At 46.5% G+C, this 27858-nt stretch overlaps 1 protein-coding gene across 1 annotated transcript in view; it reads left to right on the top strand.

The window, feature by feature from the left end:
• The window catches only part of bicc1a (BicC family RNA binding protein 1a), a 265871-nt gene that overhangs the window by 110268 nt on the left and 127745 nt on the right, over nucleotides 1-27858 (top strand). Inside the window, exon 3 of the mRNA XM_080205453.1 lies at nucleotides 23658-23727. Coding sequence (XP_080061579.1) covers nucleotides 23658-23727 — 70 coding nt within the window. The remainder of the gene's footprint in view (nucleotides 1-23657; nucleotides 23728-27858) is intronic.

Raw genomic sequence — 27858 nt, 5'->3', positions numbered from 1 at the left:
GCGCTGTATGATTCTCAATGCCATTCAATGTAACTCTAGCATTGTCAACTCCAGGACAGCCTGGACTGAGAGGGTTTGTTCATCTGGGTGTAAATTTGAAAACAAGGAAAAAAGACTTACATTTGTGTATAACAATTTTGATAATCTCCATATTTAAAGCTCTTTGCAGTTGATTAAGTACTTTTCAAGTTACTGTTTAATAATGTGTGAACTCAGCAATTGGTGACCTGGGTGCTCTTCCAAACAGCAGTGTGATTCTGAACAGATATCTGTTCCAGTAATACTGCCCAGGATCCCTGGAGAAAGTTTCACTGCTCCAAATGGGATATTTTATTCCCCTCAGAAGGTAAAAGTGGCTCCATTTTAACATTTTGTCCCAAAGGTGGCACCTCTGGCAGTGCAGCACTCCTGCAGTACTGCACTCAAGTCCCAGCTGAGATTTTGTGCTCCAGTTCTGGGCCTGGAGTTTTGGCTTTGATTTTGGAATCAAAGAGACCAGGTTGTTCCCAAGTTTGCCAACTTGAAACCATCACCTCCGCACATACTGGCCAAATCTTCATCTCGCAGCTGTGTGACCAAGGTTCAGGCGTGTCATCTCCTGAGCTAGGCCTGAGACAGCATCAGTGGAGTGAGGGTGCAGAGGCGAGGTGGTTAGAAGGGCCAGCCTTGGACCTCGGCGACATTGGCCCAGCTCTCCATGTCGTTTTTATGACCGCCAATCCTCGCCCCCTCAACCCCATGCCCCCTTATTAACCCTCCAGAGTGAGTGGCCCAATATCCATTGTGAACAGACCTCAGGAGCTATGCTATAGTAATGGAAAGTGGAATTTGAAATGGACACGACAAAAATTAAACCTCTAATGATCTCGTACAAGCAACAATCAAACACTGCAACATTTATACCACAAAAACAAAACTCCAGTCCCATAGAAAACATTAAATTGTGAAAACAAACAAACATTTATTCAGAAATCATATCAAAGACCCGACGATCCCATTTATAAGCTTTTAAAACCATCGAAATGAGTAACCAACTACTTGCTGAACTAAGTGTTTCATCCAGTTTGAAACTCAGCCAAGCAGTTATAATGAGTTCAGTTGTTAAAACAAACCACTCCAACTCCAGACAATGGAGCCTTTTGAAACAGAAGAAACAGATGGCTAGTTTTTTTTTCCCCAACCCACATTAGATGGCTAGGTTTTTTTACAAAGTTAAATTACATGGACATTTAAATCACTTAAGGCCATTTATCAATTACAGAATGGTTCCCAAACTCAGTTTTCTACTGTTTTGAATGCAGATTAACACTTTCTCCAGAGGGGAAAGTATTCTAATGCATTCCAGCACGTCTGCAATGCTGGTTCATGTAATGATCAACGTAACCTTTGCGGAACATAGCCTAATGATTGGGGTTCCCAAACCATGGGTCATGATCCCCAGTGATGTCATGGGGTGAGAAATTGGAATCCGGGGCAACAGTGATTACTGCTGAGGGGCAATTATTTCAGCAAGGTCCTGGAACTAGCTCTGCGGTTGTTAATGCATGAATTTTCTTTCTTGTCCCAATTTGCTGAGAATGGGATAGTGGGGGAAATACACTCCACGTATGCAGCCTGCCATGTGGGTGCCCAGTATTTTATTTTTTTGGCTCCTGATTCATTGTGAGAGGAGGGCGAATACCTTCAAGCGATCCCAAACATGACAGAATCGGATCCATCAACAGGAATCCTGATTGGAAGATCAGTGAGCAAGTTGAGGAAGGAGATCAAGCTATCGTGGGAGGGTCACCGGGGGTGAGATGGTCGGGCAGGTGGGAGCACCTGTATGGAAGGTTCGAGAACTCCACGTTGGCATGATGCTTCTCTATCTCAAGCCGAACATCATTTTGATAATTACCAGCAACATAAATCTAACACAGTGGACACGTTCTTGCATCGAGCCTCCTGATCCTGTTGCAAATAAAAAGCAAGAGGATAAGAAACCTTTTTGGAAGTGAAGTGAGGCACTCCATGGTTTGTGAGTGTTTTAGCCATATCCAAATTTATGCATCTCCACATGATGTCCAGCAGCAGAATTGAGCTAAATCAGCAACACTAGGAGACGGTTCGCAAGGAGCTTGTCGAGAAAATTCACCATCTAAAAGATGAGCTTCCATGGCCACGTAGTCAGTTGCAGAGCACCTTAACCACCTCTGAACAAACTCAAAGAACATTGTTTGAGGGGAGCTATCAGATTGTAGAGACCAAGAAGCCTCACAGGATTGCAGAGATGGGGGTAATATAATGTTTGGCGAGTTAGAGACAACACTGTGAAGTGAAGCATTGAGGCTAATCAGGAATCCACGCTGGTGAAACATCTGCTTTTCCACTGGAGATTGACGTGAGCGTTGAGGTGACATGTACGTTATTGGCAGTTGCGCGCTGCACACGGAAGAATCATATTCCCGAAGCCATTCCGTCTCCCACTTCCTGACCACAGAATGGCAGAGGGAATAATCAATGTGTTACAGTGATGTGCGGAGGACAGACAAGTTCCATGGGATCATTAGATTGAACTTGGTACTGATGGGGCCCTACCTGCAGGCCACTGTTCCAAGAGCAAGCCAGGGTTTTAACTTGGATGAAGGCAGCATTGGCAGGAGGGTGGAGGGGGGAGACACAGAATGTGCGACGAGCCTGGAGGCCAGCCATTGTAACCCGGGGCCTCATCACCATACGGAAAAGGTGGGTGGGTGTAATAGGATTGGGCTGAGAGAAGTTCCAGTGTTGGCTTTGGGGACACGGGGGCAATATCCTGCCCCACCAGACTGACAATGAAAACTGTCATTGGTCCTTTCAGGGGCCAGTCCATTTCATGTGAACATTTGTACACTGGTCATACAACATGAAGGAGGAGATTGGTGTTTCTTCTGTGCCTTGGTGGTGTTAAAATCACGGTGTGAGACTTTGTATTCATACTGGAGGTTATTTTAGAGGTTTTGGTTAGCGCTAGGCCTTCGGGTTAGTGCCGAACTGTCTGGTAGTGTATAGTGGTAGATGCTGAGTCCCAGGCCCCTTAACCCATGCATATCCGTTTTATGGTTCAATAGTTTTGAGTAAGACATTGTTGAAGCACTCTACAATGCTAAGTGTTAACATGACGGAGTTCTATATAGCTGCTGCCTCACCAGAGCTGAAATGTGGCCGTGTTCCACACAGACATGGGGAGAACATGCAAACTCCACGCAGTCACGCAGGGCCGGGATTGAACCCGGGCAGCAGTGCTAACCACTGTGCCGATACCGCAAATCACGGAGAGACCTGCCGCTCCTCAGGATGAATTCTCATGGTGAGATTAGAATGGCTGCCAAATGGTTTCAGTGCTGGAGGCCTGGATTGAGCTGAGTGAGGTGTCTCTGCCAGGCATTGCCTCTCCTGTCAGCACAGGCCCTGCCTCTGGATTCAGGTTGTGGTCACTGTGATTGGTGCATTGCTGGTGTTAACCAAAATCACTTGGCCCCCGTGCCGTGTGGTGTAACTACCTTCCCGATATCTTAAAGGGATGTCTTAAAGTTTGAGCATTCTTCAATTTAATGGCGAACACCATCCAACCAAGGGTAATTAATGAACTGTTCACGCCAAGCAGAATAAATGTAATCTTCATTTATGCCATTTCATGTAGACTTTGTTTCTAGTTTGAGTTTTGTCTGATTTGTGAGACTCAGCCTGCATAGGAAGTAGCAGCTTACAGAGCTGTGAGCAGCCGCATTAGATCTTAGTGTCCATTCACCATGTCACCCTGGTTTGACCCCTTGTATAACAGCCACTTCTGAGGTTTCCCATCAGTGGCTGTAAAGCCAGCTAACCTGGCATGTGCCCGGCACCGGACCTGTCCTCCGATAAGTGACAGTCACTCCTAGCTCTGGGCCTAAACACCCGCCTACTTTAAAATGGCAAGTGGAAGCAATTCTCCGCTCCTAGTCTCTCTACGTTGTATCTGTGCTTACCCCCTCTCCCAGCTCCTCCTCATGTCTGATCTGCAAAGAGTTGCTGGAATTCCCATCACGTCATGTGGAGCTGTCCCTCTAACCTGCATCCCTGGACTCCAATCTCTTGTTCTTCCCCTCTTCCAGATGATTCCGATGATATTCCATTATTTTTCCCTGTCCCGACACCATGGCAAAATCTTCATGCTCTTCCGGTACAGGCTCCGGCCTTTTGGAGTTTCTTCCGTCCCACAGCAGCAACCTTCTCCAAAGATCAATCTCCCGACAGATGCTTTTTCTCCACTGAATCATTTAATTCCTGCTCCTCCCCCTTCGTCTGGTCTTGTTTTTGCTTCACCTCAGCCGGCCGATATCGTCCGAATGTGGTAATGATTTAATGATCTAAGCTGTTGGATTGTGTTTCCTGAGATCACAATTTGGCTACGTTGAAAGATGACTTTGGACCGAAGTGTGGAGCAAATGTCTCCTTGTGGGACACTTTTCGATCTGGAGCCGGAGATTGCAGTAACGTTACAGAATTAACTCTGTCCCATTAACCAATCTGCTGCTTTTCAACACAACATGCTGAAAGTTCTGGAATGTGTTAGCTCCCAAACCCATGCCCACCGTGTTCCACTCCTTCAGCTAGGTTTTTGGCCCTGCCATGGCGATTAATCTGGTATCAAAGACACAACAGACCACATCTGACACGACTGTGATGAAGGATAAACCCGCTTCATTCTTGTCAATGGCTGCAGGAAGGTAGACAATGTTGACCACCCTATCCTCCTCCACTGCCCCTCCCATGTCAACCAGTTGGGTGGGACTGCACTCATATATTCCTGTTCCTTCCTATCCAATCATAGCCAGTCACCTGCAATGACTTCTCTTCCTGACTACATTGACACTTAGGGGTTCTCCCTATCAGAGGGTCCGGTGTCCCCGACAGCCTATCTTTGATCCCCTCCTCTTCCCCATCTACATGTTGTCCCTCGGATACATCACCTGTAAGCACTGCATCAGGCTCCATGTAAAGGTGGATGATAGCCAGCCTTACTTCACCACCACCTCTCTCAACCATGTCTGCCATTCCATCCTAGCTGAGCAACAGCTCACTGAATGTTGGGAAGACTTGAAACCGTTATCTTCAGTCCCCTGTGCAAACTCCACTCCCGAGCTACTGACTCCATCCCTCCCCTCAGTCACACTCTGTTTTTCACAGTCACAGTGTCGTATTAGACTGTGAGCATCCACCTCCACATCGCACCATCACCAAGGCTGCTGCCTTTCACCTTCATAACGTTGCCCATCTCTCCTCGTACCTCAGCCAATTCACTGCTAAATCTCTCCCTTGTTACCTCTAGAACTGACCATTTCACAGCATTGCCCATCAGCCTTCCAATCCCCACTAAACCTGAGCTGATCCACATCCCTGCTGGCCATCTTGCACCAAGTCTTATTTCCCCCCCATTTCCCAAGTGCTGAGTGACCTTCATTGACCCTCTGTCCAGCAGTGTCTCCTCGTTTACGAATCCCTCCATGATTTCCCCTCTCCGTAGCCTCCCCTGACCCAAAAGCAGGGAGGTCTTGCTGCAACTGTACAGGGCACTGGTGAGGCCACAACTGGAGTACTGTGTGCAGTTTTGGTCACCGCATTTGCGGAAGGATATATTGTCCTTGGAGGGAGTGCAGAGGAGGTTCACTAGGCTGGTACCGGAGATGAGGGGGTTGGACTATGAGGAGAGATTGAATAGATTGGGCCTGTACTCGTTGGAGTTTAGAAGGCTGAGCGGAGATCTTATTGAGACATAGAAGATAATAAAGGGGATGGATAGGGTAGAGGTAGAGAGATTCTTCCCGCTTAGAAAGGATAGCAGAACTCGAGGGCACAGCCTCAAAATAAGGGGGGTACAGTTGAGATCGGAGTTGAGGAGGAACTTCTTCACTCAAAGGGTGGTGAATCTCTGGAATTCTCTGCCCGTTGAAGTGGTGGAGGCTACCTCGCTGAATATATTTATGTCACTGGTGGATAGACAGACAGGGGAATTAAGGGTTATGGGAAGAAAGCAGGAAAGTGGAACTGATCCACTTCAGATCAGCCATGATCTTATTGAATGGTGGGGCAGGCTCGAAGGGCTAGATGGCCTACTCCTGCTCCTATTTCTTGTGTTCTTATGTAACAACCCTCCTCTGAAGTCTCTGCGCTCCTCAGTTCTGGCTCCTTGGGTATTGTTGTTTTTATTCATCCCATCATTGGGGCCTTCCTTGCAGTTGCTGAGCTTTAAGCTGTGCCATTTCTTTCCAAAACCTCTCCACCTCTCCTTTCTTCAGTTGTTCGGAAATCTCATCCTGATCTAATTTGTTTGGTGATCTTTCTGTGAGGCACCGTGGAGATGTTTTACCATTTCAAGAAGCTAAATAAATGCAAGGAACCCCTTGATTCTAGGAAGCTACAACTGGGTATAGGTGAGCCTACAATGCAGAGACAGCTCCTGGGTTGGACATGAGAGGCAGTAACCAACCCTGTGGCTGTACTGTTATCAGCATTCAGAAGACTTGGCTTTAAGCAAAGGTTCTTCTGCCCTGGCTTCCTTGCTGAACTCTGCCACAATTATCTTTGGGTTTTGAGCCGCTTGCTGAGATGTGTATACACCAGGAATGAATGATGGCAGCATGGGTCACTGTAAGATAAATATAGCCGTTCCCATTTAGCAAGAACGTCATTTGGAGCTGTACAGAAGGTTGCTGAGGCCACAGCTGGAGGACTTACTGTGCAATTCTGGTCACCTCACTATTGTAGAACACTGCAGTGCAGAAGGAGGCCATTTGGCCCATCGAGTCTGCACTGACCCCAATCCCACCCAGACCCTATCCCCATAACCCCATGTATTTACTCTAGCTAGTCCTCCTGATACTGAGGGGCAATTTAACATGGCCAGTCCATCTAACCTGCACATCTTTGGACTGTGGGAGGAAACCAGAGTACTATAGGAAGGATGTGATTGCACTAGAGGGGGTATGGAGGAGGTTCACTAGGATGTTGCCTGGGATGGAGCATTTGAGCTGTAAGGAGAGACTTGGATTGTTTATTTGAGAACGGAGAAGGCTTACTAGATGGCAGCTCAGACCGATCTCGTTGCCTGTGCTGTGGGGGAAGATGTTTGAAGTCTTCAAGATTGAGGGGTTTGGACAGGGTGAATGGGAAGCAGCTGTTCCCCTTGGTTGAGGGGTCAGTCGTGAGGGGGCACAGATTTAGGGTAAGGGGGAGGAGATTCAGAGGTGATGTGAGAAAAATCTTTTTGACTCAGGGTGGTGGGAATCTAGAATGTAATACCTGGGAAGGGAGTGGAGGCTGGGAACCCTATCACCATTTTAAAAAAAATGTCTGGATAAGCATTTGAAATATAACATTCAAGGAAATGGGACAGGAAAATGGGATTAGCGCACGTTTAGCAGTAGATATTATTGGTGCAGACTAGATGAGCTGAAGAGCCTTTCCTGCACTGTATATTCTGAATTAGTACACCCTATCAGAAATTCTTCAATTACTTCTGGTAGCCAAATGCTCCATTTATCTTTTAAAAAGGTAAAATTCTTGCAAATTCTCCAAACATTCAACCATTCTGCAAAGTAGCAGTGACTGAGGGAGGAATCTCACCTGCTCTCTGTTGTTTACTTCTCACTCCTGCCTCTCTCCGGATGAAATTAAACAACAGCTTTTCTTACTCTTATTTATCATTCGATTAGTCCAATTGGTAAATAACACTTGGCAAACTTTGGATTTTCCTGTTGTAATAGTTCAGAGTGAAGATTGGCACGGTACAAGACTGCTTAATAATCACGCTGTCTTTATAAATTGTTTGTGCTTATTCCAGCAGCGTGAACTGGCACTGTGCCATCCCATGACATACTGGATTGATAAAGAAGTTGCACTCCGTTCCTGAGCAATTTCACACCCTGATTAACTTTAAGCTACTCCCTCTCCCTGGCCCTGAAACCTGTGTTAAGCCTGAGCGTCACAGGTTAATCCCCAGCCCCCCAGAAAAAAACTGCTTGCCCCGAGAACACAGATTTCAGAGACGGATCCAGCCGCTCGTTGGTCAAAGCCACTGTGCCTGGGTCAGCATACCCCGATTTAGCAATGCAGTCCTAATTTCAGTAAATGCCCCCCCCCCCTATAAAGTCTCTGATGCTGTTGCACTTCCTCTCATCTCCCAGGATGAAGAATAAGACACCGTGGGGCAAACTGTATTCATAAGAAAAACGAGAAATAGGAGCAGGAGTAAGGGCAATGACCCATTGAGACTGTCCTACCCTTCGATATGATCATCTTGAGAATGGGACGGAGCTAGACTTGTATGGGAATGGGTGGGTTCTTTATTTTTCTTCTTCATTCCTGGGCATCATTGGCAAGGCCAACATTTATTGCCCATTACTAGTTGCCCTCGAACTGAGTGGCTTGCTAGGCCATTTCAGAGGGCAGTTGAGAGTCAACCACGTTGCTGTGAATCTGGAGTCACATGTAGGCCAGACAGGGTAAGGACGGCAGATTTCCTTCCCTGAGGACATTGGCGACCCTGATGGTTTTTTCCGGCAATCGACAATGGTTTTCATGGTCATCAGTCAATTCTCAATTCTAGATATTTTTATTGAATTCAAATTCCACCATCTGCTGTGGTGGGATTCGAACCCAGGTCCCCAGAACATCAGGTGAGTTTTTGGATTAATAGTCCAGTGATAATACCATTAGGCCGTCGCCTCCCCCATGGGTGAGGAGTTGTTATAATGTAACAAATGGTAACATGCTGCAAGGGTCAGCTGACCCAGTAGACAGTGTAACCAATGGGAAAACCATATGTTGGTCAGCTGACTCTGTATAACTAGAAAGCAAATGGGGATTGTGGGGAGCATTTGTGGCCCAAGTGTTGGTGTATTGAAGATTTCTTATTAAACCTTTTACTTTGACTTAATGAAGTTAATTCTTTTATTGCTTCCTGCAACTGCCAGGAGAACAGGTTGGTTTCAGAGGAGCGTTGTGCCATGGTTTTTATTCTGCAATCATTTTGTGTTCTCTGGCGATTCGGAACGCACGTCCTCAGGGAATCCGAACCGTGGCAAGACAAGAATGTGTGCACGTGTGTCATAGCACTTTGGAGTGGAGCTCAGGATTGTGGTTCCCCACCTGCCCCCAGCCCCACAAAGAGGCCAGAGTCTCCACTGCACACAACTCGCAACCTGAGTCATCATAGGGTACAAAAGGGAATGTAGTAATGGCCATAGTGAAGAAACGTGCCAGCCATACATGTCCTTTAGAATCCCTAAAGTGCAGAAGGAGGTCATTCGGCCCATCAAGCCTGCACTGACAACAATCCCACCCAGGCCCTATCCCCATAACCCCACGTATCCGTGTAATGCACCGAGGGTGGCAACAGAGGATTTTCACAGTAACTTCACTGCAGTGTTATTGTAAACCTACTTATGACACTGATAAATAAACTTAGTGGACATCCCAGGACCACAGGGTACTAGCTAATGGTATCTATTTGAGGTGAGGCAATATACAGAAGAAAAACGGCACAGCAAAAGTGAGTGCTTCCAAACAATCGAACCCGGGCCAGCCCAGAAAGGCCTCTTGGCACCTCCATCTCCTTTGGGGGTGAGCAGTTGGATTTCCTCTTTGGTAAACTTTCCAAATGAGGACATTGCATGTGGACATTCTGAATTCCAGGTCTTTTTGCTCTGATGCCAGAGCCAAGAAACTGCAGCCAAAGCTGTAACTTGGTGCCCCAGAGCCTCTTTTGCTTCTATTTGAAGTAAACAAGCAAGTTGACATTTCAAATACCATTGCACCAAGATCGATGAGGTATTTGTGGCTGAAAGCTATAACTTGCTCGGCATATTTTACTTAGTTAAAAGTCAGAGAGTCCGTGTGAGAAGATTGTCTCTGTCAATCTAAACTCAACGCCTTGAATTCTGTCCCAGCACTAAAGGCACTTCTACAATTTGTTGTCTGTTCCTTTTCATCTCCTAATCCACAAAAAAAATGACTGTCACTTTGGCAATAGCTATAATTTTTTAAAAAAAGCCAAGTTGTCCCTATTCATCTCATTTTCTGTAGCAGCCAAGCTCTGACAGGTTAGAATATCTTCCCTGTATGTTGGATATAGCTCTTGGGACTATGGGGAAAAGGCAGGATCAGGATATTGAATTTGCTGATCAGCCATGATCAAAATGAATGGGCGAGCAGGCTCGAAGGGCTGAATGGCCACCTCCTGCTTCTAGTTTCTGTGTCTTTGACCAGTTCTTACTGAAGTCGGGTTGTTAATTTAAATTCAGATAATTTGGGATCGCAAAAGTAATCTTAGGGGTATCGCATTTTGCATCTCAACATAAGGCCTCTGTAACCACATGCTGCCTCCAGCTAATATCCTGTCTATAATATCTATTCATCTATCCTCTCGGATTTTATTGTGTATCTCACTGAATTAAGTGTAAATTACAGCCATTGCCTGTCAGTCAAATAGCATTTTTCACCATCTTCAATATTATTATATCAGGTAAAGAGAAATGTTCACAGAACATTTCGTGGAAATTTTTTTAATATCCCAATGATTTTTCTTCAGGATTCATCTTCAATTCCTGGACACTCCAGGCCAAACATAGACCGTAGAACACTACAGCACAAACAGGCCCTTCGGCCCACAAGTTGCACCGATCATATCCCTACCTCCCAGGCCTATCTATAACTCTCAATCTCGTTAAATCCTGTAGAGTTGGCAACCCTAATAGATTTCCGAAGCTCAGTACCAATAGAGGTTAGCTTCATTTCATATCTGAGTCAGTGGTAATCAAATGATAGAGAGGAATTGCTGTGATTAGTCAAGAACGTTATCATTGTTATATCACCATCAGGATAGTAAAAGGTGACCTAGAGAAATCTTGGTCTTCTTCTATGTAACAATCTGTATTTACTCCATTATCATCATCATACAACCAACCCCCGGGTATTCCTGAAAATTGATTCCTTTTCCATTGGCTAATGTTGATATGGATCTAATAGGTGTGCAGTTGCCTGGGTGGGTTGGGTCATCATTTTGGAATGAGTGCACTATTGGCTATTTCCAGCCCCTTGTGATAACACCTCGTACTTCTCAAATCTCTCCCTTCCCAGTGCACTGGCTTACAAAACCCCCTTGCATTAGACTTACCAGCATGGACTCTCCATCACTTGCCTATTTCCAGAGTTGGTTGGCCTACGTTCCCCATTATTTTCATATAGGAACACATGCACCCACACATGTGCCCACAGACACATTAAACCTCCATATACACACACATCCACAGATATGAATCCAAACACACACACACACACACACACACACACACACACACACACACACCTACATATATGAACCCAAACACACATCTACCCGCACACACCCAAGCGCACGCACGTATCTCCCCCCACATACCCAAACATATACATGCATACACATCCATCCACACACCTGCATGTGCACACAGACACCATCTACACACGTGTGAGGGCACACATCCAAACACCAACCCACTCACCCCCACATACCCAAACACAGACACCCATCCCCATCACTCACTTGCACACGCGCACACACATATACACACATGTGCCTTATCTACCATTTCTGGTAAAAAAAAATAATTCATTTACCAGATATCAAAATGTGTGTGTTATTCTACAACATAGGGCTTTATATAAGACTGTACACGATATATTATTAGACAACAGCGAAGTATTATATTGGTACCTTTGTCTTCCTCTGGTCGAGGTTTCTCCCTAGCCCTTCAGCGACCGCCTCCTTGATCTTTAATTACATCTATTGCCTTTTGACAGCACCATCTTGGAGTGTGGTCATTGATGTTACAGTTGGGTCAATCCAAGAAAAATTGGCACTCTACACTCGATAGGAGTGTGGGAAGCTCAGGTCAGCCATTGGAGTTGGGAGACTAGAGATTGGATCTTGGGGGAAAGGGCGAAGACACTCCTGAGGTCCTGAGGCTCCTTATTTTCCCAGGAGGAGCGCAGGAAAACCCACCTAGCTTGGGGAGCCATTAGCTGCTGGGAATCCCATAGCTCACACCATGGATTGCCCCACTGCAGGGAGCTGCAGAGACTCAGTCATTGAGTATATTCAGGACAGAGATTGATTTTCAGTCAACAGGGGAGTTGAGCGATTTGAAGATGGGGGTGGGAGGATGAAGTTGAGGCGGAGGCTCAGACCTTTGTTGCAAACCAGGGCAGGTTTGAGGGGCTGAGTAGCCGACTCCTGCTCCTAATTTTATATTTTCACTTACTATTAAATTTAAGTTGTGGCATTGCAGGTGTTATCAGATCTCGATGTTGTACTTGTATTTGATCTTGTGTTTAGGCTCCAGTCTCCCTTTTATGGGAGCTTCACCCTTGGTCTGAATATAACCCAGTTCAAAGTGTAAAGGCGTGGGAATGTGGATGAGTGGAGCTGCCAGATATGAGAGGGTGGGGGAAGTGTTGTAGGGGCAGTAGCGTACATTTCCTGTGCACTGGAGGTGTGTAGACGATGCAACCCTTTCAGTGATGTGGAGATGGTGTAATATTGCGGGAAGTGTACACTAGAAGTATTTGGTCCATAGTATAGCTGAATTATTACAGCGAGACACGGTTGTCAGATGGCACCTTTTGGATGTTGTATTTATATTGAGCCTCGCAGGTCTTCAGGATGTACCAAACGCCTCCCAGCTCATGAGCTGCTTTTGAAATATAGTCATCATTTTTGCACACAGCAAAATCAGGCAGGAAATGCCATCCTCCAAGTCAAAACTGATATCTCCCATGGCAAATGATAAGTGGAGCTTTGCATTTGTGGGGAAAGAAATTTCCAGTGTAGTTCGGTCCATCTTGGTCAGTGTGCCATTAGAAACCAGTTCAGGATCCGAGCCCTCCAGAGATTGGTCAGGTTTGCTGCAGGTTAGTGGTCTTGTGTCTTGTCATAGAATCCCTACAGTGCAGAAAGAGGCCATTCAGTCCATCACATCTGCAGAGCATCTTATCAAACCCCATCCTTTCTGACAGAGCATCTTAGCATGCCCCATCCTTTGCTCTATCCCCTTAATCTCACACACTTACCCCACTAACCTAAACATCTTGGGACACGAAGGGGCAATTTAGCATGGCCAATCCACCTAACCTGCACATCTTTGGACTGTGGGAGGAAACCGGAGCAACCGGAGGAAACCCATGCAGACACAGGGAGAATGTGCAAACTCCACACAGTGAGCTGAGGCTGGAATGGAACCCGGATTGCTGGCACTGTGAGGCAGCCGTGCTAACCACTGTGCCACCGTGCCGCACTGTGGAAAAACAAAAGCCTGTCCTTCGAGGATATGAGAGATGAAATGACCAATCTGCTTCAGAATAACGGAAAATTGAAACCACTGCCAATTGATCTAATTCCACCGGCCATTATTTTAGCAAAATATTTCTGACTTTGTATGGTGCAGTACACTCATAATAAATCTAATTTATAAAGGAGGAGTGTTACTATAATCGGATACAATGATCAAATTATAAGCACTGCATTATTCAATTCTTGGAAAATGGCATTTAAAGGGACAGGAGATGATTCATGTGACATTGATGCTTATAAAAGCAAGCAAAAGTTGAATGAAATCTAGATTATTTATCCTGAGTAACAGCAGTGTGTGTCAAATTGGTTATTAATGTTGCTCACATGTGTAATAGCCGATCAGATGTAAGATTAATTTTGATGTATAGAGACATGAGTTAGGAAAGAAACCAGATGTGTCTGTTGCCGTGTGTGTCCGTGTGTTTGCTCCCTCGACTCCAGCTGAAACAATATACATGTGTTTATGATTATGGAGGGAGGTTAAGACTGAAGGTAATTGTATATTGGGTAAATTCTCTTGCCATGCATTTCTAAATACCCTGACCAATTTGGCATCATCAAACAAATTAAATTCAGTTTGCAATCATCTGTTGAAAAACTGATCAAATACCATGCGGTATTTAGTAAAGGATTATGCAATGGGAATGCAACAGTATCATCAGCTGGTTTTGTACGCTGTATGGAGTGCATTTGAAACACAGTGTGTTGCGTTACGAATTACAGTGTTCACTCAGATTTTGGGCAATAGATACTCCAGGGTGTCCGTTTGTTATGTGTGCAGCTTCGTTGTGTGTAACACTCATGTTTTGCAACTCCAGAAAAGCAATTGAATCTACTTGCATGGAATGCTTACAGTGCAGAAGGAGGCCGTTCAGCCCATCCTACTTGCACTGATTCTCTGAAAGAGCATCTTACCCAGGCCTAACCCCAGAACCTCAGACATTTAGCCTAATCTACGTATCTTTGGACATTAAAAGGCAATTTAGCATAGGCAATTTAGCATGGCCAATCCAGCTCATCTACACATCTTTTGAAGTATCATTACATTGGAAATACAGTGTATGCTTCTCATTGCGTCAGTTGGAGTGTCAGCTCCATGGTACTGTTCCGTTAGTCAACAACCTTGGTGCATACATGCTCTGCACGATTCCCTCGTAACCAGAGTAGATGGCCAGTGGGCACAGAAAAGATTTGGACAGGAAATTTTCATAGCTTAAACACACTGTGGTTACTTGGAATTGCTGCTAATGATCTTGGACCATTGGAACTCTCTCCGCTGAATTGGCATGTTTAGAATATCTGATTTGCCTCCAAATAACTCAATGCAGTCAGCCACCTTAACCAGGAGTTTTCCCCGCTCTGTGCTGGCTTTGCAGATCCTAGTCGCTGTGCTGGCAGAGAATCTCCACCTGGTTTCAGTATCGGTGGGGGCGCGGGCAGGTAGGGACAGACTCAACCCAGCTTCCTGCTCCTCCATGCCATCTACTGAGTCATAGAGTCCTACAGCACAGAGACAGGCCCTTCGGCCCAAACTGGCCCACACGGACCAAAATTTCCATCCACACTAACCCCACTTCCCTTCTTGGCCCATAACCTTCTGAACCTTTCTATCCATGCATTTGTCCAAATGCCTTTTGAATGCTGTTAATGTCCCCACCTCAACCACTTCCATTAGCAGTTCCATAGGCACACCATCCTCTGAGCTTTAAAAAAAAAGTTGCCCCCCAGGTTCCCATTTATTCTTTCCCCTCTTACCTTAAACTGATGCCCTCTAGTTCTTGGAGAATGAGAATGGGATTAAGTTCTTGGCCAAGTGAATTTGCCTTCACCGGACTTGTTGCTGTTCTCAAATACAAATAGTGCCAGAGTGCTTGGTAAGTACCCTTAGCCTTCTGCCCCTGTACTTGGCACACTCTATAGGGTAAGGTGAAGGAACAGGTGAAACTTAAGGCAGAGGTGAGTATGATGCAACCGGTCATGGCATTTTGGGGCAAGGCGTATACCCTAATGTGTTAAAAACCTCAGTAATTAGCACACACACACACACAGCACAAATCCTCCAGAGAAAATTAATAAAATAATACAAAGCAATCTCAAATGGACAGCATAGATGCAGTCTTAAGGGCAGTGACGTACTTAATACTCAAAGTAAGCATAAAACTACCCCTTTCTTCAAGGTTTTGGCGACCTGTCCTGTTACATGGCTTGATGTCATATTTTGTTTGATAATGTTGGATTAAACGCCATGCTTTCCTGCGATAAAGATCCTATATAAATGCAGGTTGTTGCTTTATTATCAGTTTTGTCACGAAAAGACCAAAACAGTGGAAAATGAATGTGGACATCAGTGTCCAGACTGTTAACACTTCAACCCAACTGGTCTACAGTTTGGGGTAGATGGGACCTGTACAAACTGGACGAGTTACATGTGAACTGGACCGGGACCCGTATTCTTGTAAAGAGAACACTGCATTAATCATAGCTAACATGAATTTCCTTATAGATTAGGCTAATCAAATTGGAATAGCAAACATGAGTATTAATTTCTAGAGTGCATTTGGGATAGTTTCTTGGAACAATATGTTGTGGAACCAATTCGGGATCAGGCAGTTCCCCAGTTCTAGAGTGTTAATCCATTCTAATTAAATTTTTGTGGTTTATATGAAGGTGGTTTTTCTTTTATTGATATCCCCTGTGACGTTCTGTTGAGCTGAGGCAGGTGTTTGTTGATGTCTTATTTCACTGACAATCTATGGCTAATTTCTGGGATCTGGAAGTAAGATAGGAAATGGGTTTGGCATGTTTTAGGATTCCATTTGTGTATAAGGTTTTCAAGTTTATTTACTAGTGTGGGCTTACATTAACACTGCAATGAAGTTACTGTGAAAATGCCTCAGTCGCCTCACTCCGGCTCCTGTGCGGGTACACTGAGGGAGAATTTAGCATGGCCAATCCGCCTAGCCAGCACATCTTTCAGATTGTGGAAGGAAACCGGACACCTGCAGTAAACCCACGCAGACATGGGGAGAACGTACAGACTGTGACCCAAGCCAGGAATCGTTGCACGTTGTTATGAGATATACACAGTACCTGACTGGAATGTTTTCACATTGTTTGTGCACTGTTACTGGAAGCCCCTTTACAAACAGGCATTAGTTATTAATATCCAAGTCTCCCGTTCGCTTGCGGGAGTGGGAGAAGAGAAGTTAATTATCCGTAAGGGGAGAATAAATCGCAAACACCAGTTCGGCCCCTTCTTCAAATCTTGTATTTGGACATGTTGGTCGGTTTAATGGTTACTGCGTGTAATGTCTTTTATTTTCATTAGCAGTGAAATTTTTTTTTATGACTGGGTCATGAGAAGAGTGTGAAGCATTTAAAAGCAGCAATAGTTAATATTTGCCTGTGGCTGACTCTTCATTTGTAATCGCTTACAGAGTTGTTACAGCGCACAAGGAGGCCGTTTGGCCCATCGCGTCTGCCTTGCGCTTTCACAATGAGGAACTCACTGAGTGCTTTGTTTTTATTCAACAACCCTGAACATATAATGGAAATAAAGGATGGAAGAATTGCTGACTTGCCCTCCTTCTCCCTGCAGATAATGAATAATTGTTCCAAATATTTAATTTACTGCATTCTGTAATTGGCTGGCCAGCCTGATACACAGACAGCTGCAGCATTGCAGCAATTGTGTTTTATAGGCACACACGTGTTGGGTTTATTGCTATTATGTTGTAAAACTCTTGAGTGGCTTTTGCCAGGTTTAGAAGCTGGTACCTCCAGAAATGGGAGACACTGTATACCAATGTATTCAGCGTTACGGGCAAATTGGAATTCACAACCAAATGCTCTGTCTGCAATATAATTTCACCTGACCAGGAAAATACATTTGGCTCACTATTTGATTGTGAATATTGTATCTCCCTTCAAAATACAATTAGGCTTCTTGTCTTAAATATGTACCTCCAATCTATCCCAGCATCATCACAGCCTGGTGAAAGCAATTAGTCACAAACCCAACTACAAGTTGACTGCAATGCTTCAAACAAACTCAATTCTCTGTCGTCTCCATTTCACTTTCTACTTCTCTCTACCTCTCTCCCACTTTCTCTTTCTCCTCATCGTCTCCTCTCTCCCCAGCCTCTTTATCTTTCACCCTTTTCCTGCCTTTCTCTTCGAGTTTCTTTCTTCCTATTTCCTTGCTCTCTCCTCTTTTGTTCTTACTATCTGTTTTTCTCTCCCCTTTCTCTTTCTGTCTTTCTCTTTCTCCCTTTCTTACCATCACCCCTCCCCTTTCTTTCTCTCCCCAACTTTCCCTTTTGTGTTTCTCTGGTTCTTTCCCCTTTTATTCTCATAGAATCCCTACAGTGCAGAAGGAGCCCATTGAATCTGCACTGACCTCAATCCCACCCAGGCCCTATCCCCACTTACCATTTACCCTGCTAGTCCCCTTGACACTAATTGACAATTTAGCATGGCCAGTGCACCTAACCGGCACATCTTTGGAGTGTGGGAGGAAGCCGGAGCACCCGGAGGAAACCCACGCAGGCACTGGGAGAATGTACAAACGCCACACAAACAGTGACCCGAGCCAGGAATCAAACCCAGGTCCCTGGCGCTGTGAGGCAGCAGTGCTAACCACTGTGCCATCTGCTGTCCTTATCTGCCTTTCCTCTTTCCCTTTCGGTAAGCTTTGACAAGGGGTCATCCGGACTTGAAACGTCAGCTCTTTTCTCTCCTTACAGATGCTGCTGGACCCGCTGAAATTTTCTAGCATTTCCTCTTTGGGTTTCAGGTTCCAGCATCCGCAGTAATGTGTTTTTTACCCTTTCTGTGTTTCTCTTGTTCACTACCATTTCCCTTCTGCCTTTCCCATTTCCTTTGTTTTTCTCTTTATTCTCTCTCGTTTCGTTCCCATTCTCTGTCTTTCTCTTCCCTTTCCCTTTCTCCCTCTGTCCCTCGTGTGAATCATTTCCCCTCTCTCAGTAACAGTCTGGCTGGTAGCTCTGTACTTTGTCCTACCTCTGAAGGTTCCAGTTACCTGTTGTGGGTGGGTGTTCCAGACAGGGAGCGTTCCCACACAAAGTGCTGTTTGGCTCTTCAAGGAGAGAGCTCTGTTATTGGAACATTCCTTTTTTGGTTGCCTTTGGCAGGGACTTGGGAAGTAACAATCCAGCAGCTTCAGTATAATTGCAAACAATATCATTCTAACGTTTCCACCTGGGTGGCTGATTTTAAGAAGTTAGCTGAACTAGCATGAATGAAATTGGATATTAAAATCCAGAACGTTCTGCAAAGGCCCAGCCAGCTTATTAGCATTAGATTTGACAAAACACGGGCTATTGTTTCAGGTGGAGTTCCCTCATTAGAATTGGACACTGAAGGATAAGTGAGTCCATTTGTAACAGGAATTACCATCCCTCTTTCTTCACTTCAAGCTCACAATTCCTTTGTTCCTTCATCATTCAACGAACCTAGTCAAAAAGATAAGAAAAGCGTACAGTAGGTTCAGAGAGCTAAGCGATGTTCGGGATCTAGAGTATACGGCTGGTATAGAGTATACGGATCTCGAATATACGGCTGGTAGGAAGGAACTTAAGAAGGAAATTAGGAGAGCCAGAAGGGTTCATGAGAAGGCCTTGGCAGGTAAGATTAAGGAGAACCCGAAGGCGTTCTATAAATATGTGAAGAGTAAAAGGATGAGATGTGAAGGAATAGGACCTATAAAATGTGAAGGTGGGAAAGTTTGTACAGAACTGGTAGAAATAGCAGAGGTGCTTAATGAATACTTTACCTCGGTATTCACAGTGGAAAAAGATCTGGGTGGTTGTACTGCAGGCTTGCGGCAGACTGAAAAGATTGAGTATGTGGACATTAAGAAAGAGGACGTGTTGGAACTTTTGAATAGCATCAAGATTAGATAAGTCGCCGGGACCGGCTGAGATGTACCCCAGGTTGCTGTGAGAGGCGAGGGAAGAGATTGCAGAGCCTCTGGCAATGATCTTTGCGTCATCGATGGAGACGGGAGAGGTTCCAGAGGATTGGAGGATTGCAGATGTAGTTCCTATGTTCAAGAAAGGGAATAGGGATAGCCCAGGAAATTACCAACCGGTGAGTCTAACCTCAGTGGTTGGTAAGTTGATGGAGAAGATCCTGAGGGACAGGATTTATGAACATTTAGAGAAGTTTAGTATGCTCAGTAGTAGTCAGCACGGCTTTGTCAAAGGCAGATCGTGCCTTACGAGCCTGGTTGAGTTCTTTGAAAATGTGACTAAACACATTGACGAAGGAAGAGCGGTGGATGTGATTTATATGGGCGTTCGATAAGGTCCCCCATGCAAGACTTCTTGAGAAAGTGAGAGGGCATGGGATCCAAGGGGCTGTTGCCTTGTGGATCCAGAACTGGCTTGCCCGCAGAAGGCAGAGAATGGTTGTGGATGGGTCTTTTTTTGCATGGAGGTCTGTCACCATTGGAGTGCCCCAGGGATCTTTTCTGGGACCCTTGCTGTTTGTAATTTTCATAAATGACCTGGATGAGGAAGTGGAAGGATGGGTTGGTAAGTTTGCTGATGACACGAAGGCTGGTGGTGTTATGGATAGTCTGGAGGGATGTCAGAAGTTGCAGCGTGACATAGATAGGATGCAAGACTGGGTGGAGAAGTGGCAGATGGACTTCAACCCAGATAAATGTGTAGTGGTCCATTTTGGCAGGTCAAATGGGATGAAGGAGTATAATATCAAGGGTAAGACTCTTAGCAGCGTTGAATATCAGAAGGACCTTGGGGTCCGGGTCCATAGGACCCTTAAATCAGCCTTGCAGGTAGAGGCTGTGGTTAAGATGGCTTATGGTGTACTGGCCTTCATCAGTCGAGGAATTGAGTTTAGGAGTCGGGCGATAATGCTGCAGCTGTATAAGACCCTAGTCAGAGCCCACGTGGAGTACTGTGCTTAGTTCTGGTCGCCTCATTACAGGAGGGACGTGGAAGCTATTGAAAAGGTGCAGAGGAGATTTACAAGGATGTTGCCTGGATTGGGTGGCATGCCTTACGAGGATAGATTGAGGGAGGGAACTCGGTCTTTTCTCCATAGAGAGACGAAGGATGAGAGGTGACCTGATAGAGGTGTATAAGATATTGAGAGGTATTGATCGGGTGGATTCTCAGAGGCTTTTTCCCAGGGCTGAAATGGTTGCTACGAGAGGACACAGGTTTAAGGTGCTGGGTGGGGAATAGGTACAGAGGAGATGCCAGGGGTAAGTTTTTCACTCAGAGGGTGGTGGGTGAGTGGAATCGGCTGCTGTAAGTGGTGGTGGTGGAGGCAAATTCGATAGGGTCTTTTAAGAGACTTCTGGATGAGTACATGGGACTTAATAGGATTGAGGGTTGTAGATAAGCCTGGTAGGTCGAGATATGATTGGTGCAACTTGTGGGCCGAAGGGCCTGTTTGTGCTGTAGTTTTTCTATGTTCTATTGTGTCCAGTCTGTGAAAGAAGTTAATACCAATCTTCCATTCCCCAGTTCAGTGAAAGGTCAGTGCCTGAGATGTGGGATTGGTTGTTGCAAAAGGAATCTCTCCTGTGGTTTTTCTTTCTGTAAATAAGTAATACGTTATTGGGATAAGTGCAGTGATTCGTGTGCAACATGTACATGAGATCCAACCACTCGGAGCAGCCTGGAACATGGCAATGGGGCCTATTCATTCAGAGCTGTCAGTGTTTAAAGCTATGATAACACACACTGGCCAACGCTGGAGAAAGGATTGTTGCCCAAAATGAGGCAGCAGGAAAGATCAATATTCATAAGTTTGAACCAGTCAAACACCAGTACTACTGGAGTGTCATTTGGGGTATACCACACCCCACATCATTACCAACTCTCATGTTTTACTCGTACCAGCCATTTTCCCATTTTATACTTCTGGGTTTCATTCCTGAACAGTCAGATCTCCGTATCTCTTAATCTCGTTACATCTCTCAATCTCCCTGTCTCTCTTTCTCAATCTCCCTGTCTCGCTCTCTCTCTCTCTTTCTTGCTGTCTCTCTCTCTCTCTTTCTTGCTGTCTCTCTCTCTCTTTCTCGCTCTGTCTCTCTCTTTCTCGCTCTCTCTCTCTCTCTCTTTCTCTCTCTCTCTCTCTTTCTCGCTCTCTCTCTCTTTCTCGCTCTCTCTCTCTTTCTCGCTCTCTCTCTTTCTCGCTCTCTCTCTCTCTTTCTCGCTCTCTCTCTCTCTTTCTCGCTCTCTCTCTTTCTCGCTCTCTCTCTCTCTTTCTCGCTCTCTCTCTCTCTTTCTCGCTCTCTCTCTCTCTTTCTCGCTCTCTCTCTCTCTTTCTCGCTCTCTCTCTCTCTTTCTCGCTCTCTCTCTCTCTTTCTCGCTCTGTCTCTCTCTCTTTCTCGCTCTGTCTCTCTCTTTCTCGCTCTGTCTCTCTCTTTCTCGCTCTGTCTCTCTCTTTCTCGCTCTGTCTCTCTCTTTCTCGCTCTGTCTCTCTCTCTCTCGCTCTGTCTCTCTCTCGCTCTGTCTCTCTCTCGCTCTGTCTCTCTCTCGCTCTGTCTCTCTCTCGCTCTGTCTCTCTCTCGCTCTGTCTCTCTCTCGCTCTGTCTCTCTCTCGCTCTGTCTCTCTCTCGCTCTGTCTCTCTCTCGCTCTGTCTCTCTCTCGCTCTGTCTCTCTCTCGCTCTGTCTCTCTCTCGCTCTGTCTCTCTCTCGCTCTGTCTCTCTCTCTCGCTCTGTCTCTCTCTCTCGCTCGCTCTCTTTCTCGCTCTCTCTCTTTCTCGCTCTCTCTCTCTTTCTCGCTCTCTCTCTCTTTCTCGCTCTCTCTTTCTCGCTCTCTTTCTCTCTCTCTCGCTCTCGCTCTTTCTCGCTCTGTCTCTCTTTCTCGCTCTGTCTCTCTTTCTCGCTCTGTCTCTCTTTCTCGCTCTGTCTCTCTTTCTCGCTCTGTCTCTCTGTCTCGCTCTGTCTCTCTGTCTCGCTCTGTCTCTCTGTCTCGCTCCCTCGCGCTCTCCCTCGCGCTCTCCCTCGCGCTCTCCCTCGCGCTCTCCCTCGCGCTCTCCCTCGCGCTCTCCCTCGCGCTCTCCCTCGCGCTCTCCCTCGCGCTCTCCCTCGCGCTCTCCCTCGCGCTCTCCCTCGCGCTCTCCCTCGCGCTCTCCCTCGCGCTCTCCCTCGCGCTCTCCCTCGCGCTCTCCCTCGCGCTCGCTCGTTCTCCCTCGCGCTCGCTCGTTCTCCCTCGCGCTCGCTCGTTCTCCCTCGCGCTCGCTCGTTCTCTCTCTCGCTCGCTCGTTCTCTCTCTCGCTCGCTCGTTCTCTCTCTCGCTCGCTCGTTCTCTCTCTCGCTCGCTCGTTCTCTCTCTCGCTCGCTCGTTCTCTCTCTCGCTCGCTCGTTCTCTCTCTCGCTCGCTCGTTCTCTCTCTCGCTCGCTCGTTCTCTCTCTCGCTCGCTCGTTCTCTCTCTCGCTCGCTCGTTCTCTCTCTCGCTCGCTTGCTCTCCCTGTCTCGCTCTCTCTCTCAATCTCCCTGTGTGTGTCTCTCTCTCACTCGCTCACTCTCGCTTACTGTCTTGCGCTGTCTCTCGCTCTGTCTCTCGGAATCATGCCTGGAATTGTACTTTGTTTAAACCAAAATGATAGTGAAACTGTTTCCTCCATGAGATCTTGCACAGTCTCTCCCCAGAATCGACTGAGGTCTGAGCTTTTGATTCCTTCTGCAGCCTTAGCACAAGTTGCGTAGGCAATGCCATTAACATGAAATATTTACTTTTGATTCGGAATTCTTTCTCAGATCTTAGTTTTAGGAAGCTGGCTAGATCTGGCCTTCTTGGGCTCTGGTTCATCAATGCCTCACATTTAAAATTTTCTTGCCCCTGTTCAAATTCTTCCTGTTGTCTCACCCCATCGTATCTCTGTAACCTCCTTCAACCCTCTGAGAACTCGGCGTTCCTCCAACTCTGACCTCAAGGGAGCATCTCTAGCTTCTTTCACCCTGTGTCCGTGTCTGCAGCTTCTACTGTCAAGGCCTCAATTCTCAAACTCCCTCTCTGCCTGAAAACAGCTTGCCTTTGAGATAGTGTTGATATTCCATTAGGTAGATTGTTCTGTTGTCCCAGTCTGTTTTGGTCAATGTTTGAACCCTAGCCGATGATCACAGATTTAGTAAGATTGCCCCTGGTACTTGCCAGAGAGCGGAGACGGACTAACTAATCTCATTTATTCATTGTCAGACTGTGATTGGTCTTAAACATTCCAGCCCTTCAAATAAAACATTCATCAATTTCACGTCTCTCTACAGATTATGGAAGAAACAACCACGCAAATAGCCTGGCCGTCCAAACTGAAGATTGGAGCAAAGTCAAAGAAAGGTAAATGACTTTTGAGGAGTAATTTGATGAGCAAAAGGATCCAGAAGTTTGCATGAGTGAGATGCTGAGTTAATTCCGGCAGAGATCGTAGTGAGTGGCTTATTCAGTTGTAGAGTACAAAATCACAGTGTGCCAAGGCAAAGCATGCCTCCTTTCGTAATGGTCACAATATCACCAAATTCCGGAATAGGGAATGACACTGCTATGTACCAAATATCGGATACTTGTACTCCCTGTCCACGGTATGGGATGCTACGTTGTTGCGACTTTTCTGCCTCTCTCACGGTCGATGTTTTGACATGTGAGTGATGAAGGCAGAGCCTGGAAGGGAACCCTGAGATCCACCAGGTGGACAACACAGGTGATGTCATTGAGGGCGGACATAGTGGTTGGCTGCATGGAGGCAGTGGGGAGGTTGAGCATGCTGGGAAAGGAGAATGACCAATCACTGCCTTCACCCACAACATGGTTGACCAGTGCCGTTGCAGGGTGAAAACGTGATCGGAGGAGCTTCAGAGAGGAAAAGGTGGGAGTTCAGTTGAGACACAGACATGTTGAGAAGGATTGGAAAGGGTGCAGAGGAGATTCACCAGGATGGTGGGAAGGTCTTATGAGGAAAGGCTGAGGGACTTGAGGCTGTTTTTGCTGGAGGGAAGAAGGTTAAGAGGTGACTTAATCGAGGCATACAAGATGATCAGAGGATTAGATAGGGTGGACAGTGAGAGCCGTTTTCCTCGGATGGAGATGGCTAACACGAGATGACACAACTTTAAATTGAGGGGTGATAGATATAGGACAGACGTCAGAGGTAGGTTCTTTACTCAGAGTAGTAAGGGTGTGGAATACCCTGCCTGCAACAGTCCGGGACTCGCCAATTAAGGGCGTTTAAATAGTCATTGGATAAACATATGGATGATATTGGAATAGTGTGGGTTAGATGGGCTTTAGATTGGTTTCCCAGATCAGCGCAACAGCGAGGGCCGAAGGGCCTGTACTGCACTGTAATGCTCTATGAAGAGGGATAGCTGGAGATGAGATGCTGATTAGCGAGTTTTTGGAAGGGATGAGAGGAAATTTTGAGAAGTTGGTAGGGACAGCGGTGGAGGGATGATGCCGGTGCTGCGGGCTGGAGGCCGGTTAGTGCCGGTGCTGGAGGCCGGTTAGTGCCGGTGCTGGAGGCCGGTTAGTGCCGGTGCTGGAGGCCGGTTAGTGCCGGTGCTGCGGGCTGGAGGCCGGAGGCCGGCTTTCAGAAGGCGTTTGACAAGATACCTCACAAGAGGTTATTGCAGAAGGTCAGGGGACATGGAGTTGGGGGTAGGGTGTTAGCGTGGATAGAGGATTGGTTGTCAAATAGGAGGCAGAGAGTGGGGGTCAATGGGTGCTATTCGGATTGGCGGATGGTGACTAGTGGAGTGCCCCAGGGGTCGGTGCTGGGGCCTCAGCTTTTTACCATTTATATAGATGATCTGGAGGAGGGAACCGAGTGTAGGGTGTCGAAATTTGCTGATCACACCAAGATTGGGGGAACGGCAAATTGTGCGGAGGGTGTGGAGAGTCTGCAGAAGGATCTAGATAGGCTGGGTGAATGGGCCAGGAAATGGCAAATGGAATTTAATGTTGGCAAGTGTGAGGTGGTCCACTTTGGTAGGAATAATGGTAGGAAGGACTATTACTTACGGGGCGAAAAACTGCAGCAGGCGACGGTGCAGAGGGACCTCGGGGTCCTTGTGCATGAGTCGCAAAAACCCAGCTTGCAGGTGCAGCAGGTGGTCAGGAAGGCGAATGGGATGCTGGCCTTCATAGCGAGGGGGATTGAATATAAAAGTAGGGAGGTCTTGCTGCAGCTGTATAGGGCATTGGTGAGGCCGCAGCTGGAGTACTGTGTGCAGTTTTGGGCGCCGCACCTGCGCAAAGATATTTTGGCCTTGGAGGGAGTGCAGAGGAGGTTTACTAGGCTGATGCCGGAGTTGAGGGGGTTGAGCTATGAGGAGAGGCTGAATAAACTAGGCTTGTACTCGTTAGAGTTTAGAAGAATGAGGGGAGATCTCATTGAGACGTATAAGATGATGAATGGGATGGATAGGATAGAGGTGGAAAGACTCTTCCCGCTCAGAAAGGACAGTAGGACTAGGGGGCACAGCCTCAAGATAAAAGGGGGGGCGGTTTAGAACAGAGTTGAGGAGGAACTTCTTCACTCAAAGGGTGGTGAATCTCTGGAATTCTCTGCCTGTTGAAGTGGTGGAGGCTGCCTCGCTAAATATTTTTAAGACGCGGGTTGATGGGTTTTTGATAAGCGAGGGGATTAAGGGTTATGGGGAGAGGGCGGGAATGTGGAACTGAGACACGACAGATCAGCCATGATCTTATTGAATGGCGGGGCAGGCTCGAAGGGCTGGATGGCCTACTCCTGCTCCTATTTCTTATGTTCTTATGTTTCTTAGTGCCGGTGCTGCGGGCTGGAGGCCGGTTAGTGCCGGTGCTGCGGGCTGGAGGCCGGTTAGTGCCGGTGCTGCGGGCTGGAGGCCGGTTAGTGCCGGTGCTGCGGGCTGGAGGCCGGTTAGTGCTGGTGCTGCGGGCTGGAGGCCGGTTAGTGCCGGTGCTGCGGGCTGGAGGCCGGTTAGTGCCGGTGCTGCGGGCTGGAGGCCGGTTAGTGCCGGTGCTGCGGGCTGGAGGCCGGTTAGTGCCGGTATTCATTGTGACATTGAAGAGGGGAAGTTGAAAATGAGCTGAGAGGGTGAAGGTGATGGTGTGGTTGTTCTGTTAGATTAACTTAGTGAAACTGGTAACAATAGAAACTCAATAGGTGCAATTTCAGTTCCTGTGATGGAAGCAGTGTATGCAGTTCTCTCTCTCTGAAGCACACTGTCATGGTGCTAAGGTTAATTCATCAATTCTATGACAATGTGCTTTGTGCCAATAAGATCTATTTATTGAACCTATCATTCATTTGCCAGGCTTTGGGAGAAGAATAGGATATTGAACATCAATCTTGTGTTAATGTAGGTTTAAATGTCAGGCAGCTGTTTCAGTAGCTGTGAGGTTCTTGTGGATTTAGAAGCCATGAAAGCCCTTTTTACAGCTCATTGAAGAACATGTTTTATGTAAATACTCCATCCGAAACGATCAGATGGCAATTTGTTTTCAAATGTAAGTAAACCTGGAGATGAGATGCAGCAGAAATCAAAGGTGAGTGAATGTGATTGTAGTTGTTACCTTGCTGTGCAGGAATGTGTCTTATAGACAGCGCACTCTCTAATATAGCGCCTTTTAAACTTCAGACTCAATGACTTTCATTTCCTGGAGTTTTTAAGCTCCTGGCATTGACTGCTTTCTGGTGAAAGGCTGGCTAACAGAACAGTGGCTCATGGAATCGGAGGATCAGCGTCAGCTCAGACAAAAAACTGACTGAAGAGCTGAAGCCAAGGAGCCATGGTAACTGGTTATGTTTCAGAACAGAAGGTGGTAGACAGTGATGTCTCCCACAGATCAGTGCTCGGACCGCCGCTTTTATTTATCTATACACAGAAGTGACGTGAGTATTGGAATACTGTGTGAAATTTCAAACAAAATCACTGACGCTATCCAAGGGAAATTTAAAGTTTAGTTTATTAGTGTCACAAGTAGGCTTACATTAACACTGCCATGAAGTTATCATGAAAATCGCCCAGTTGCCACGCTCCAGTGCCTGTTCAGGTACACTGAGTATCAATTTAGCATGGCCACTGCATCTAACCGGCACGTCTTTGGATTGTGGGAGGGAGCTGGAGCTACCGGAGGAAACCCATGCAGACGCGGGGAGAACGTGCAAACTCTGCGTCGACTGTGACCCAAGCTGGGAATCGAAACCGGCTCCTTGGCGCTGTGTATGGCTAATCACTGTTCCACCCAGAGGAGGAGTGACAGGCAGTGAGGATGATGCCAGTCATCTGTAATAGTGCAAAGAGAGACTGGCGAGTGGGCATACAAAATTTAACACAGGAGGTAACACAGAAAAGGCATAGGGAGAGGCAATAGAAACTCCATGGTCCAGTTTTCAGGAGAATATATGGATGAGGGGATTTGGGATGCGTGTGCATTGTTTATTGGAAGTGGTAGGTCATAGGAAAGTATGGGCTCCATAACCAGAGACAT

The sequence above is a fragment of the Carcharhinus amblyrhynchos genome, chromosome 17 (assembly GCF_965287045.1).
Source record: "Carcharhinus amblyrhynchos chromosome 17, sCarAmb.v2.hapA, whole genome shotgun sequence".
NCBI classification, from domain to species: Eukaryota; Metazoa; Chordata; class Chondrichthyes; order Carcharhiniformes; family Carcharhinidae; genus Carcharhinus; species Carcharhinus amblyrhynchos.
This window is presented reverse-complemented; position numbering and strand designations above follow the sequence as displayed.